The sequence below is a fragment of the Urocampus carinirostris genome, chromosome 15 (assembly GCF_059441175.1).
Source record: "Urocampus carinirostris isolate Australia breed hairy pipefish chromosome 15, RoL_Ucar_1.0, whole genome shotgun sequence".
Lineage (NCBI taxonomy): Eukaryota > Metazoa > Chordata > Actinopteri > Syngnathiformes > Syngnathidae > Urocampus > Urocampus carinirostris.
In genome coordinates, this window is record NC_142363.1 from 6,167,104 (window position 1) to 6,183,911 (window position 16,808).

Consider the following 16,808-nt stretch of genomic DNA (forward strand, 5'->3'; position numbering starts at 1 on the left):
AAATCACTAATAATTAAATAATTTGGTGCATGTTTTATCATCATTGATAGTATATCATTAAACAACTAAGTATCAGGGGCTGTTTAAGAACTGGCTCTTCTCAGTAAACTGAGCAAAATGCGCCGGTTTTCTAAAAAGAGGTGTCCTCTTGGGTGCGACCAGTAGGGGTCAGTGACGCTTTACACTACGCCATTATGACAAGCCACCAGAGCAGGCGTGTAGTCATTTTCATGCGCTTAAATAAAAAATGAAATTTTCTATAGTCAGACTGCTACAAAACATGGCAATGGCAGGTATTTCACACATTTTCAAGCTCCTCACATTAAATTCAAAACACATTAAAATGTATGCATTTTCAAGCACCTGTACTAACCCTGATTATCACCTGGTGTGCCTCAGAGGCCGCAGAAAACAGTGGATAAGACTAGAAAAGGCATAAAGTAATCCTAGGTGTGTGTTACTCCGAGGTTATACCATATTTGTGCAATGATTGATCACAAAAGTCACCAAAACAAACCTGGTCAGGGCAGTGATAGCGACGACACTTTACCACACCACCACCAGTGGTACAGATAAATGAAAAGGCATTAGAGGTAATCTCATTTTTACTCATGGTGCCAGAAACACTGATATGCAGAGAGATTTTTTTTCTGCTTCAATGATTGTTAGAAAATGGAGAAAAGTCTTTAAACAAAAAACGATACAATCTCTTTTGTGAACGCATTCATATTAAACTCTGATGTTATTGGTGCACAGGTGAAGAATTTGAGAGCCTGTTTAACCGATTAAAATGCACTTTGAAAATTAGGGTTCCTGGTTTGAGAATATCTGCTATAAAGGTTTTTCGCATGTTATCTGTACCATTGGGGGGGTCTAGTGCAGGTGTTGGCAGCCCAAAATGTGAAAAGAGCCTTCCGGGAACAATACTATCTTATTTTCCAGTATCCAATATTTTTGAAAAGGCGCCATGGAGACACTCTGAAGCACCAAAGGGCCACATTGCTGACTCCTAGAGTGTCCGTGTTGCAATGTTCAGTGATTTTAATCAGCGACCCTTATCTCTGGATAAATTATTGCATCATTATATACCGTAAATTTGTAAAGAACCTAACAGTAATAGAGAAATAAACACAATTGCTCTTCGGTCCATGTGCCTTATAGTCCAATGTGCCTTATGTATGAAAACTAGTTGTCAACAATGTTCCCTCTAATTTTCCACGGGTCTGAGCGTTCATACAAAGTCGGTGAGAAACGCTTGAAACAACAGTGAGCAACAGCAACCCCAAGTGTGGCAACCAAATCGTTATCAAACATGTCCAAAACTTGACATCACGTTACATTTTGCCGAGTTTCCCGCAATGCAAAAAAAAAAAAAAAAAAAAAAAAAAACACTTTTGAATGAATTGACTAATGTACGATTGCAAAGGAGGCAGCACGGCAGCGCAGTGGTTAGCGCGTGTGGGGCACAGTTCTGAGGTCGTGGGAACCTCCTGCGTGGGTTCAAATCCAGCTACCAGCCTTACTGTGCGGAGTTTGTATGTTCTCCCCGTGCTTGCGTGGGTTTCCTCCGGGCACTCCAGTTTCCTCCCACATTCCAAAGACATGCATTTCAGGTGAATTGGCCGGTCCAAATTGTTCCTAGGTGTGAATGAGCGAGCGAATTGTCTGTCCCCGTGTGCCCTGCGATTGGCTGGCAACCAGTTCAGGGTGTCCCCTGCCCACTGCCTGGAGATGGTTGGGATGGGCTCCAGCCTCCCCGCGACCCTAATAAGGATAAGCGGTACAGCTGATGAGATGAGACGATTGCAAAGGTTGCAGGGCTGGCAAACGTCATTTGTTTTTACAATTCTTTCACAAGATTTCCATTTCTTTTATTCCTGGTATCTTTTGTCGCATAATACTAAAATTTTGGGGGGTTTATTTAGTTGGTTGCACAATACAGAACTGTATTTAATTACATTTTTTTAGGGGCAGTACAATGTTGGCAACAAGATCAACTTGATATAATTGGGATTTATTTGAATGCAACTGTTCATCTTTTTCCCTGTTTTTTACTCATTTTAAAAAAATCTCATTGTGTTTATTTTTTCCTAGCTTTTTTGTTCTCTATTACCTTTTCCCCATTTATTTGCTTTTCCTTCTGGCTTTTTTTCTGAATTTTTCCTGCTCTTTTTTCTCTCCATTTCTCTCCTTTTGTTTCATTTTTTTCAGCTTTTCACTACTTTTTCATTTTGGTAATTTTTTTCTTTTTTGTTCCATCCCCCCCCCCCCTTCCTTTAAGTCATGTTGTGCATAATTTTACATAATATTAGGTCATATAGAGATGAAAGAAGTAAAAACAACCTGAAGAGCCGTTTAGGACCCGAGCCGGTTCTCGAAAAACTCTACTGACTTTACTCAACTTCGTTCTACTTCGATCTTGACTTCAAAATACCGCATTTAGAACACAACGTCAGGGGAACCCTTGTATTTTTTACCTTCATGCACTGTAACTTTGACTTAATTTGCTTCTTAATTAGCAATTTCGAGCCCTGATTTTTGTGAACTGGCTAGATTTTCTTGTGCGCGGAAAAGCTCTGGGTAGTGCGCAATTGCGCACACACGCAGCTTAGAGGGAACATTGGTTGTCAAAAGGACAATTTCTTATAGTCCGTAAAATACAGTACTTGTCCCATAATACGAGACCTTCTCTTCTCAGTTGATTCCCAAACAAAGCGTCATCAGTGTTAAATACGAGTTTTAATTTAAATGGAGTGTCAAACATTTACAAATTGTCCTACTGTACACAGACACAGCTTCCATAGAAAAGACATCTTTGTATACACAACATTTACAATATCATACAAGAGAGTTGCTCGTTTGTGCCTTTTACAGTCTTGCTATTGGATCAGGCTGCCAGTCTCTTCGCCGGTTAAGCTTCTCTCCTTCTTTGCGCCAGATACTTTGACCGTTTCATCTCGATCACGTTTCGTCTTCTGCTAGTGGCCATTCCACTGGATGTCGTCGTAAGCCACCTAATTAACACAAACGAGTTCATGCGTCAGAATTGTGCCTTTTAAAACGTGGAGGAAAAAATGTGTAAGGAGGACTAATTCTGCCATATGTAGAAATTAATTCATACAAATACATCCCGTGTAAATAAATGAACACAAAAGTCTTCTAATACTTCAGAGAAATGTATTCATAAATTTACGAATTTCGTCATTTACTCAGGGATCAGAATGGAGATTTTCATTTTCAGCTGAAATAGCCAGGGTCCAGGAATAAAGCAGGGCGGAGCCCCCCACACACACCCCCACCCCCCCAAGCTCCTGGGTTTTAAGCAATTTACTTGTCCAAAACCATGCTTATATTTATCATTTAAGTAACATTTTTAGAAGATTAAAATAATTTGCCCACATAACTGATTTTTTTGTAAATACTGCAAGATAAGTTCAAATGCAGTTCAGTCCCTGCAGCTTGAGCAACAATGCGGCCAATTTTTCTAACGGCCGCCAGGGTACGCCAGAGCAATAAAGGAAAGAGTGAGACAGTCAGATTTTGAATTTGTTTGCTACGCAAGAGAAAAAGTGAAAAAGTCGGAATGCCTTTGGGGTTCAAAAACAGCGGAAATCCGCGGATCCGCGGAAAATTCTGATCCCTGTTTATTTTCTGCTGCGTGTTTCTTCATGTTTTTCATGATTTTTTGTAAAGAATGTTGTCCCCTATTTTTTAATTGCAATATTGAATTTGTCATGTTTTTTTGTTACGCATTTGCCATTTATTTCGTGGCATATTTGATCATTTAATGGAGTATTTATTCTGTCATTTGATTATTGGGGTATTTAGTAGGGCCGCACGATATACTGAAATCGAATCGATATCGCGATGTGACGTAGTGGGATTGTGAAATCGTTTTTTTTTTTCAGAGGATTCATACTTCCAGTCTGTTATTTAGGTGGTAAGAGTGTTTGGCCGACAAGAATTGTCAATTTTTCGGGAATTAACAGCGCCGGCCAATCGGAAGCAGGTTCGAATGGCACTAGCCAAACGCAACGGGCTGAATAAGTTTGAACAGTATACAAACGTAACATGTTTAACATGCCTGTTAATTTCAGTAATGACGTAACATATTAAGATTATTCAGAGAAATACCATATGGTCATTTTGGTTTGTATTTTTCCTTGCACATCACAATACAGCAATATCTAGAAGTCAAATAATTCATATTGTGAGTGAGAAGAGGAAAAAAGCAAACAAGCCAAAACACCAGCACGTGTGCGCTATTGTACAGCACCTCTCTAGTTGGCCAAAAGCTAAATAACTCAAATGACAAACTAGAAATTCTTGGGAAAAAAAAAAACAAAACAAAAAACGATTACACAATCGCACTACGTCACATTGTGACATCGATTCGATTTCGGGTTATCGCGCAGCCCTAGTTCACTGTACATTCATTTGAAAGATTTTTCAAGATCCGTCCTCAAAATCTTAAAAGATGTTCGCTCACGTCCTCGTCGGAGTCTTCATCTTCCTCGCTGTCCTCCGATTCGCTGTCTGGCAGTTCCCTCAAGTCAGGGAGCGTCACGGCCGAAAGTTCCTTTTTGATGTCTTCGTTGGGGCGCCCGTAGGTGAGGTGGAAGGGGGAGTGGCCACCAAAAGTCAAGAGATTTGGATCCGCTCCCTTTTTTAGTAGCAGTTTCACAAGTGCCAGATTCTGCGCGTCGACGGCCAGGTGAAGCCCGCTGCGGCCGTTGCGCTGCTCCTGGTGGACGGAGGGAAAACTGTGAAAAATCTAGTCCATAGAACGTTTTAAATTGAAAAAGGTGATTAAGCATTTCTGTACTGTACCTTAGAGTTAACATCAGCTCCCAGATCCACAAGATTCTCCACCAGCGAGAGGAAACCGTGAACTGCGGCCAAATGGAGGCAGTTTTGGCCTGTCGAACAAGCCAAAGAAGCAATTAAACATCTGACACCGCTGCAGAAAGATCATCGTGTTGGCAGTTCCACTTATCAGGAAGAGGCCAAATGACGTAAGCCCAAACGCTCTGGATCTTGTCTAGAAATGAATTGGCCAACTTATATATATATATATATATATTAGTTTCTGATCTTTTTCAGAAAAACATTTTCCTCTGCCTGTTACGGTATTTTGCCCAAGTAATACATGATGAAATACATTTGTGTATGCCGCAAATTCCAGACTACAAGGTGCACCTGATTAGAAGCCAACTGCTCAGATTTAAGATTTGCAGTGCTCTGATACTCCTTCTATTTTAATATTATTGCTTGCACAGTGCTCCTTGGGATGTTTAAAGCTTGGGAAATCCGTGTATCTAAATCCAGCTTTAAACTTCACCACCACAGTATCTCGGACCTGCCTGGTGTGTTCCTCATTCTTCATGATGCTCTCTGCGCTTTAAACAGACCTGTGATACTATCACAGTGTAGGTGCATTCATACAGTGACTTGAATACACACAGGTGGATTCCATTTATCATCGTTAGTCATTTAGATCAACATTGGATCATTCAGAGATCCCTTCTGAACTTCTGGACAGGGTTTGCTGCACTAAAAGTGAAAGGGCTGAATAATTTTGCACGCCCATTTTTTCGTTTTTTATTTGTTAAAGTTTAAAAAATCCAATGAAGTGTGTTCCACTTTGATTGTGTCCCACTTATTGTTGATGCTTCACAAGAAATTACAGTTTTATATCTTGATGTTTGAAGTCTAAAATGTGGCAAAAGGTCACAAAGTTCGAGGGGGCCAAATAGTTTCGCAAGCCACTACATATAGATTTCAAAAATATGCAAAAATACATGATTATCATATAAACATATTTTTTGGGAAATATTGTACTTTTAGATTAAGAAATTTGTTTTTATTTTATACAACGAACCTCAGCTAGGAAGGAGCCGACCTTTGTCTGCCATCTTATAAGATATTTTGTATGTATCTGGTTTATTTTCGAGCGGAACGGTCGCTGAGTGGTTAGCGCGTCCGTGGCACAGTTTTGAGGCCATGGGTTTAATTCCAGCTAGCAGCCTTCCTGGGGGAAATTTGCATGTTCTCCCCGTGCCTGCGTGGGTGTCCACCAAGGACTCCGTTTTCCTCCCACATTCCCCAAAACATGCTTTTCATGTTAATTAGCCTATCCAAATTGTCACTAGGTGTGAATGAGTGAGCGAGTGAGTTGTCTGTCTCTGTGTGCTCTGCGACTGGCCGGCAACCAGATCAGGGTTTTCCCTGCCCACTGCCCGAAGATAGCCGGGATGGGCTCCAGCACCCCCGCGACCCTACTGAGTATAAGCGGTGCAGATAATGGATGGACAGATGCTTTATTTTTACAATGTTTTTGAATAATTTTTACTATCATTTTGTGTAGCACATTTTACTTAAGTATTTGAGAACACTGAAACATTTCTTATCGGAGCTTTTCTAGTGGAAAACCCAAACCCATACCGTAACTCCATCGGCCCCCAAGTAAATTGAGTTCTAGCCAGCTTTAAATGATAACATTGTCGAAGGACCCCTTCTCAGGGTTTGTGCACCTTTTTCATGGTCACATTCAAGCAGTTAAGGACTTTTAAAGACAATTTTACACTTTTCCTAATAAAATTATTTTTTAAAATCCAACAGCTGAGGGCCTATACCTTACTTTCAAACCCTAACTCTATTTCATAACCCTAACATCTGTTTAAAACCATAACTAGCTGTAACCCTAGCGCTAAACCTTTTTGGAATCCTACATTCCGTTTAGAACCCCAGATGGAGCTCAAATCCTAGTTCCCAAACAAAAACCTACACGCAACTTGCTGTAACCCTTGCCCCATTCCTATTTAAGAACCCTAAATTCAATTTAATACCCCAATAAAGGAGCCTAAACCATTGTTTCTTTGATGTGTTTAAAACAATTTTTGACGCCCAAACCCTAGCCCAACACATAACCTAAAAAACAATTTCAAGCATTCACCTAAAAGTCAAACCATTTTCAAACCTTGAAAACACAACACTAAAATTCAAGCATTTTTAAGGATTTCAAGCACCAGTACAAAACCCTGACTTTAAAACGGTGGTCTTAAATGCTACAAAAAAACATTTTCAAAATCTGAAAAATGTCCTTTATCCATTCTGAAATACGATTTGCAGTGTTTGGCAGCTCTGCATTACATCATCAACGCAAACCTTGTGAACTAGCTTACCTTGGTAATTGCATGCCGCCATCATCATTTGCAGATGCGCCGCACGGCAAAACTGTGTGAGGACGCTGAAGCAGGGCAGGTTTCCGTGGCGACAAGCGATATGAACGGCCATGTCCCCTCCGTCATCCACCAGTGTGGGGTCGCATCCGTTGGCCAAGAGGCGCTGGCAAACGTCTGGCTGATTTGTTATGACTGCTAAATGCAGCGCCGTCTAAAAACAAAATATAGAGAGCGACATGATGGTCTATTCGATGGCTCTGTTGAAAGGGGGCGGGGCTTAAAGGGGCTTCCACAGGCATAAACAAAACAAATCCTGCACCTGTCGCTGGTCATTTTGCACGTCCAGAAAGTCTGTGTTCTTGGAAAGCTCGATTATTGTTCCAATGTAGTCCTTCGCCTCGTGGATGATAGCCAAGTGGAGGAGCCTGAAGACCCAAAAAGGAAAAGCTATTAAAAAATCCACACAGAAAAACTTCTTAAAGGTATTCCTTAACAGTTTTTTTCTCAGTTAGTCACAGAATGTGTCGGGTGCAGAATTAAAAAAAATTGAATAATGGCTCCGATAGGGGAAATAATTCGACTTTTTAAGGACACCACAAACTACACACACCTTTACAAATTGGAAATGACCTTTAAAAGGGATACTGTTTTACAGAAAGACTTAATGAAAATGTAGTAAAATGAGTTGTAAAACTACAGTAGGTACAATCGCATAGAGAATAATTTAGTAAGTTATTATTGCACGGTTAAGCTTCTGGCCAATTATGATCCCTGCCATCATAAAAGTTAAGAAGCTCTCCCTGGTCAGAAATGTAGCAAATACGACGTGATGGTGGTGTTAATGTGCAATTTCCCACTCATTATATACTGTTTTCGATCAAATCGCAGGGCGTTCTTTTAAATAGAAATTGCATTGTATTTTCTCAAGGGCAATCAATAAATGAATTACTAGATTTTTATCTAAATATATTTAATGAGCCATAACAGTGATTTTACAACCAGTGTGCTGTTGTTTAATGTGCTTATAGAAAAATACCCAATGTTGTTCTTTCCAAAAGCTTTGCTTTCTTCTCTAGTGATCTGCTGCTGAACTGTGAAATCTATATCAATAAGTGGCAGCAGATGATCATTTTTGCTTTCTTTTTAAATACGAGATATCAGCTCGTGAGGTAGTACAGGGAGATGTATTTAAGAACTTATTTTGTTAAGATAAAACTGTTTAAGCTTGGACTGCTAAAAAAAAATAGAAATAAAAAACTCAGTTTCCCTTATTTGTTTCCTTATTTTAGACAATAGTAAAGCATTTAAATATGGTCAAATTACATTTGGTTTTCCTGGCAGATATCGTTGCTTTTTGTATTTTGTCTATAAAAAACAAGATTAAAACACTGTAAAACTTGAAAAGGAAAAAAAAATCGGTTAAAGATATAGTAAAATCCCAAATGACAGAACATGGAGAATAACCTGCAATAATTCCTTTTATTTTACTTTAAAACAATGTTAAGATGTAGTAGAAAAAAATGTTCCTCTAGCTGCTAGAGTCTAGCAGACCATCTTTGCTAGTTTGTCAAGTCAAGTCATGTTTATTTGTAAAGCCCTTAATCACAAAGAGTCTCAAAGGGTTGCACAGACCACAGATTATTGCAAACCACATACTATTATGACACCATCCCTGTATAATAGTCCTTTTTCTAAAAAACAAAGACGAAATAAAGTCAAATCCCCAAATACATAACAATGGTTAACCAAAAGGAACACACTTTATACTGTCAATTTAGGCTACATTATAATAAAACCATGGCAGCATGGCGGCGGAGTGGTTAGCGCATGTGCGGCACAGTTCTGAGGTCATGAGATCGAACCTTCGTGTGTGGAGTTTGCATGTTCTCCCCATGCTTGCGTGGGTTTCTTCCGGGCATTCCGGTTTCCTCCCACATTCCAACATGCATGTTAGGTTAATTGGCCAGTCCAAATTGTCCCTAGGTGTGAATGAGCGAGTGAGTTGCCCGTCTCTGTGTGCCCTGTGACTGGCTGGCAACCAGTTTAGGGTGTCTCCTGCCCACTGCCCCAAGATAGCTGGGATGGGCTCTGGCACCCCCGCGACCCTACTGAGGACAAGCAGTGCAGATAATGGATGGATGGATAATAAAACCATTGAAGTGTTGCCAAGAATTAATTTGTAAACATTTTGGAAGGACAGTGAGACTGACTGTGAGCACTAAATGTCACTAACTAAAAATGAGTGATGAAAAGTACGAGAAAAAAACACAAACTACAGAGACTCAAAATTACCAAACAACACCATTTTACTTTTCTTGTTTCCACACGGCCTATATGGCGGTTTTTGGGTACCCTCAGCAGGAAGATGGTGGACAATTATGTCCCCTCCTTTTAGGCAAGGCTCATGTTATGTTAGATGTGTGCTATTTTTTTGAGCTACGAGTATTTTAATAAAGCATGGGTAAAGTTCATGTCAATAGTTATCTTTAATGAATGCAAGTTTTCTTTACATTAGTAGTCGCTAAATACACGCTGTTCCTTTCAAGAGAAAACACTTCCACTAAGAATAGTGGCAAACATGCTTGGCACTTGCAATTGGACATTGCTCAAAAGCGCGCGTCAAACTAATTAAAACATTTCATGGATGCCGTGAAGTTCTCTTTAGGTGCACCACATTAGCCTCATTTAACATGTCACGGTTCCTTTCAAGTGTTTCCAGACTATGACAAGAAGAAAAAAAAATCTCGAGGTAAATGACAAGCCTCAGTTTCCCTCAGGCAGTGGAAAGGTAACTGCTTGTCATATTTTGGTCATCATTCAAAAGGCTTTCGTGTTAGTATCCTAACATTTCCGTAGTGTTTTTTTGTGTTGTGCTGAAGTTTTAGCGCCTGTCGGAGACAGGGTCTTTTTTTAACAAAAAATAACCAGGTAATTTTTGTTCTTTAATACATTTAGTAATAGATTGTACCAATAAAATGGGCAAGAGTCCTCGAAAAAAAAAGCAGTGGATTATGATCGGCATTGCAAATATTATCCCAGAGCTGTCAAATATTGAAAAGGGATCAAGAGAATTTTCAGATTTGGGAGACCATTTTTATTTCCAGCATTTAGGAGTGCCATTTTTAGGTTGAAAGTTCTTCTTAGACAATGTTGTAAGTTAAAAAACGCAAATTAGCAACCATTAAAAACTTTCTTGTATATATATTTGGTAGAAATATAACGGTTCAATATTTGTAAGAATCAAATGTTAATAGTAAAAGACAACTGTGTGATATGGAGTGATTCCTCTAATTGAAAGTCTTTATTTAAATGAGCACTGCAATATTTGACTACTAGATGCCGCTGTATTGTTTAGTGCATCTGAAAACGAGTGCGAAATAGCACAAGAAATTCTTTCTTATCCTACTTCTTTTGCCAAATTTTTCACAAAGGTTTTGTTTTTTGGGGTACCCCAACAAGCAATCATGCCAGCTCCTCATCAGTGAGCCCCATATTATGTCAAATAAATGCAAATTTCTTGACCTACAAGTATGTTAAAAATGCATGTTTATATGTTAGTTTGTATATTTTTGTTTAGTATTCAAATACATATTTTTAAATGAATTACGTTTTTTACTACTAGAGGGCATTGAATACTACACAATACACCTTTAAAGATGCACTGAAAGTGTATATATTTAAACAAAAAAGCACCATCTTACAGAGAAAAGGTAAACAACGTTCGATTTTTCTTTGTTGAAATTCCTTATTTCGTAATTTGCTGGCATTGTAAACTACGGAAGATGATGGTATTTGGTAGCTCTGCTAGACTTTAGCGGTTTTGCTCCAAATATTTTAAGTGTTTGAGATGCAAATACATGTCTGTACGATGTCACAAGTCACTAAACTTATCATGCCACAGATCATTTGAAAGCTTGGGTTGAACATATGATAACCATTTCAAAATATACACCTCACAGACACATCACGATCAGTCCAAAAAAAGATACCCCAAAACTACATATTCAGTATATCTCACCAATAACGTCCCTTTGGTAGTCATCTCATGATCAATTCCCCGCAAACATGGTCTTGTATCCACGAGAGTCCAGAAAATCCAATCGCAAAAACTATTTGCTCCAAAACACACGATCGTGCCTACATATAAAACATATAATCCGCCTAAAAGCATTCCAACATTTCTTGTTGCAATCCATTGGTTTTGCCCCATTTACAAATAAACAGACTTGCAAAATTATTTCCAGTATGGCAGTTCGCTTCTGAACTTGACACTACACTCCACCAATTGCAGGCTTTTTTTCACGGTCCACAGCCGGCATTAGCCTATACGGGCCAGTTGGATATCATAAAGCTCAGAAAATGATTGACACATTGTTTAGCCAATGAAATTCCCAACATCAACTTATGCACAATCAGTGTGTACCATCACTCGTGATTCATTTCTAAGGACCCTTGTTACGCGCAAGTGTGCACAATAGTGATAGAGATGCGGAAAGAAAAGTGAAACATTTGCAACTCTTTCACAATGTCAAAGAATTGATCAAAGTCAAATAAACGGTTGAAGATGTTTTTGGGCACTTGTCGTCTCCTAATGGTCCCTTTTGGAAAACGCCTAAACCTACCCTTATAAAAATGTGTTAAATACCTTGTTTAGTTGCTCAGATTGTGATCAAATTTAACTAGGGACCAAGTAAGGCTTCATGCTATGGTCTGAGCTTTTTTCCAGATACGATGCCCACGCAACACTCTTTTGCAGGCACAAGAGAGAGAGAAAAAAAAATCAAGCGAGAATAAAAACCTTCTATCTATGTGTGTTCTGACTCAGATTATTCAATGTTAGTAGCTTTTGCACCGATTATTTCGTGGCGGTCAAACCACTTTAGAGTGTTACCTTTCAAGAGAGACCGAAAGCGTCCATATTCTCCAACCATTTAAGAACAGCATTCAATTTTCTTTGAGTACGTGCTGGGTTGGGATTTTATGCGAATTTAACAGGGCATGCCAATTTACATTATCTTCTGTAGTGAAAGACTAGAAGCACACACAGCATGGCATACATCTTTTCCAGGCAAATGTCCAACATTTTTCAGAAATTTACGCAAGAACAATATACACAATTTTTTTCACGCTAGCCAGGAAGTGTCGGCAAGATTTTGTTTTCACATCTTTATTGAAGAATTAATGAGGTATTCAGTTCGGCCTGGCAGATATGGACATGGTCAGACAAGTATTTGACATAACTAAACAGTTTTAGCTGTCTACGCCAGGCATTTGTGGGACAGTGACTTATCCGGGTAATAAAACAATAACGATAATCATAGGGATTTAATTTTTTCCACAGTGAATTATAACATTCAATAAAAGTCGATATATTTGAACAATAACTACACCTGTACAGCAGAAAAAACGTGGCGCTAATGCAATGAAAACGCAAGTTCTACACCAACATTCGGGAGACAATGAAGGTGACGGGGACTACCCAATCATTCGCAAAAATTACGCGGCTCACAGAGTGAAAGAGAAATAACAACAACACGTTTCTGGCAACCAGTTCAGGGTGTCCCCTGCCCACTGCCCGGAGATGGCTGGGACACCTCTAACTGCGTATCCCACTTTTATAATGTGACGTGTGCGTCGGTATCACAAATGACGATGTTGCCTGCGTCACAAGAAAAAACTCTGGGGTCACCTAATCTCCGATGCACAAAGTTATTCTTGGTATTAGTTATTGATAGGTTAATCAAAATAAAAGTTCATTTTTGTGTACTTGAATAATTTTGCATTGTGTGGATAAATGCATGCCATCTCCTCTGCGCTTCACCTGAGCCTGACACATCTAGAGGAGAAGAACACCCATGTGCGGATGCTGTTCCTGGACTTCAGTTCAGCATTCAACACCATCATCCCACAACATCTGGTAGACAAAATGAGACTCCTGGGTTTCAACACCCCCCTGCGGAACTGGCTGCTGGACTTCCTCTGTGACAGACCCCAATCAGTGCGGATAGGTCAGAACAGTTCAGATGTCATCTACCTCAGCACGGGCTCCCCCCAAGGCTGCGTCCTAAGCCCCTTGCTGTTCACCTTGATGACACACGACTGCGTCCCTAGGTCCGCCACAAACCACATCGTGAAGTATGCTGACGACACAACAGTGGTGGGCCTCATCAGGGATGACAACGACCTAGCCTACAGAGAGGAGGTGGAGCAGTTGGTGGGCTGGTGCAGGGACAACAGCCTGGTCCTGAATGTTGACAAAACTAAAGAGATCATTGTCGACTTTAGGAAAAACCAGCCCAACCATGCCCCACTTTGCATCAACAACAAGGCTGTGGAGGTTGTCAGCAGTATCAAGTTCCTAGGGGTGCACATTACAAACAAACTCACCTGGTCCGTGAACACTGCATCACTGGTTAAGAGGGCACAGCAGCGCCTGTACTTCCTGCGGAGGATGAGGAGAGCCCACCTGCCCCCACCCTCCCTCATCACATTCTACAGGGGCACCATAGAGAGTATCCTGACCAGCTGTATCTCTGTGTGGTGTGGAGGCTGCAGCGCTACCGACTGGGGTAGTGTGAGGAGGGTAACGAGGACAGCAGAGAAAATAATCGGGACTACACTTCCCTCCATTCAGGACATTGGCCAGAAGCGCTGCCTATCCCATGCTAAGAACATTACCGGGGACCCCTCTCACCCCCATCATGGACTGTTCACTCTGCTAGCCTCTGGGAAGAGGTTCTGCAGTGTGCGGTGCAGGACCACCAGGCTCCGCAATAGTCTAGTCCCCCTGGCCATTAGACTGTTAAATGGTCAATCTAACATATAGTTAACTTAAATCTAAACGGCTGCTAATCTGACTTTTTGCACTACTGGCAGTTTTTTATAGCTTGCCACTCATTGCACATTGCTCTCTGCACTATGGTAATTACAGCGTTATTGTTACAGTGTTAATGTTACTGTGTACCTGACTTGTTAACCTGACTGCCCATTTTGCACATCTGGTTAGCTACTCTTCTTGCACTATCGGCACTATGGTAAAATACTATACGTAGCCAAAATACAATACAACTTTATTTATATCTGTACATTCAAGGAAACTGTGGGGGTCAGATGCATCGACATTTCGTTCTGTATGCATGTGTACTAGAATGACAATAAAGTAGATCTGAATCTGAATCTAAATGCCGGTACAGAGAAAATTGGTGCAGTGTTTTGGTTCAGTGAGTGGGGGTTCTGTGCTAAAAGTACACAATTTGAGCTGTATTAAAATAGATTTAGCTTAGTATTTGCACTTTTTCCATCTCACATTTGTGTATGTTAAGTCTAAAAATGGATGAAGACACCCAAGTGAATCGTTTTGGATTTCTTTTAAAGGCAGCTAACTGAGTATTAATGGGGTTTTAAAAATACATTTTGCTGGTCATGTTGTTTAAAAAGCATGAATAGAATTTATTTTCTGGTAAACTACACATTATTTAATTTAATAAATTTGAGAATTATTTTCTTGATGCGAGTCCTGAAGTTGGACCAGTTGAGAACCACTGCAATAACAGGACATTGTGTATTATTATTTTTTCCTCCATTTTGCTATTTACCCAATCTAATGCGTCGTGCGAATCAAAAGGATTAGACAGTTTTGGACTGGAGTTCATACGCCTTTTTTATTGCCAAATCCAAGCATTTTTTTAAAGACTTTCAAAGCACATTTTCCAATTTATCTAGTATCATGAAATGAAGAAATCCAGTCAATCCAATCGTTTATTTTGCAGAGTCACAAATACATCTGCAATTTACACAATATTGCGTGTGTACAAGAGTTTTCGAAATCTTGAGGAAATTACGTTTTAAGTTGCCGAAAGTTCTTCCCGTTACAATTAAACACTGGGAAATGCTACCTTCATTTTAAGCAAGGCCCACAATAAATGTCCATAATTGAATGTCCTTGAATTTCCATTTCCGGTCCGATCTTTGTTTCTGGTTTACATATTGGCGAGTTTAATTTTGTTTGGACATGTTATTTAGCTGGAGAGCAACGAGCCGCAAGCATGTATCCATGCGCCGCCATGTTCATTGTTGTGATCCTGTAATGTAATCCTTGCACTAACACACATTTCATTGTGCCTTGTTTAGGTGTTGCATGCACCTGTACTCCTGGGTGTGAATCATAGGGGGAAATAACGCTTCATAGGACAATGCCGAACAAACTAATGCCAGCGGCAGTTAATCACGGGGAAGAAGAAAGGCAACGACAAAGCTTAGCCACCAGAGAGCAGTGTGAGCACGGATTTTAAGCACTTTTTGAAAAACATAGCAACAATTTCAAGCTTTTACCAGTACTTCACCCAAAATTCAAGCACTTATCGACCCGTGAAAAACAAAACATGAAAATTCAAGGGTTTCAAGAACATGTACGATCCCTGAGTCCAGCTTTGTACTAAAGTGCCCCCACTTGAGACCATTTCTCGTTTTTTTTTAATGGCGTGCGGGAGTGCGCACGGGGAAATTCCCAGTCTCACTCGCGGCCATAGTAGATTCCTTTTGAGAATGGCCTTTTGTTTACGTGGAGGCCGCAACTAAACCACATATTATAAATAAAAATAGACAGCCATTGCAGTGCCCAACTATCATGAAAAGACAGAGAGGGATTGGAAAAAAAAATGAGGATTTTAATGGAAGGTTTTAGGGGGGGGGGGGACGCTTCCCACAGGAAGGGGCTCGAATTACTCTACAGGCCCGTCAACAGACTATCAAAGCTAGGCACACACGGCTTTCAATGGACTTACGTGTCTCCATCTTCAGTGACTTGTGTTTTCCATTCTTCATTCTCAGAGTTCGTCTTGTCTTGCGACGGCTGGCATTCGAGCTGCAGGCGCCATATCTCGTCCGCCACCGCCTGGTAGTCCTCCTCTTTGAGGGAGTCGACGCCGCTATCCAGCCGCTCCTCCGTCGACGGTTTGCCTTCTTTGTAATCCATTTGGTTGGTGACGGTGGTCCTGTGGAGGGCCATTGTCGAGCCCGCTTGTTGTTAGCTCCGCTAGCTTGCCTTGTAAGGGGCTTCTGTGTGAGGGGGCGAGTGCGCGTGCGTGTGTCTGGACTGGTTAGGGGCGGAGCAAAACACGCAAGGAGGTAGTGAGGTGTCGTTTGCAAACGATACGGCTTTATGAACGGGGTCTTCAAACCGACCCCATACTTATCAAGAGCCGGTTTGCGTTTTGAGATTGGAATACATGCATTTTTTTTCTTTGGATTCCGTGTTGTTGACATTTAAGTAGTATATAAGTGAGTGAATATATAAAATGTTTGATAAAGTTTTTGTATTTTGTTTGTAGATTTCTCAATATTCCAATATATATATATATATTTACTGTGGTTTTACGGGATAATGTTATGAGAATAGCTTTTTTTTAGAGATTCTAAATTGCACGACTTTAAGTTGCTCAGAATAAAAGGTTCAAAACTGAAATGAGTTCATTGTAAAGAGAAATAAAAAAAATGCAATCACAATTTCCTAGTGGTTAAGACATTTGCCTAACACGCGAAAGGTCCCGGGTTCAAGACTGGGTGGAAACACATGTTGGCCTGGAGTGGATTGTGCGCCACCAAGCTGTATTGGGCAAGACCCAC

The 16,808-nt window shown here is 40.3% G+C and overlaps 1 protein-coding gene across 1 annotated transcript; it reads right to left on the bottom strand.

Annotated features, from left to right (window-relative positions):
* Positions 1-2,720: 2,720 nt before the first annotated feature.
* Positions 2,721-16,289, bottom strand: nfkbiab (nuclear factor of kappa light polypeptide gene enhancer in B-cells inhibitor, alpha b). Its single transcript, XM_088354280.1, has 6 exons — positions 15,968-16,289; positions 7,504-7,609; positions 7,185-7,395; positions 4,831-4,919; positions 4,490-4,744; positions 2,721-3,014 (listed from the first exon to the last, which is right to left on the bottom strand). Exons 1-6 carry the CDS (start codon positions 16,189-16,191, stop codon positions 2,979-2,981), a joined length of 921 nt encoding a protein of 306 aa, XP_088210406.1. The 5' UTR covers positions 16,192-16,289; the 3' UTR covers positions 2,721-2,978.
* Positions 16,290-16,808: the final 519 nt, after the last annotated feature.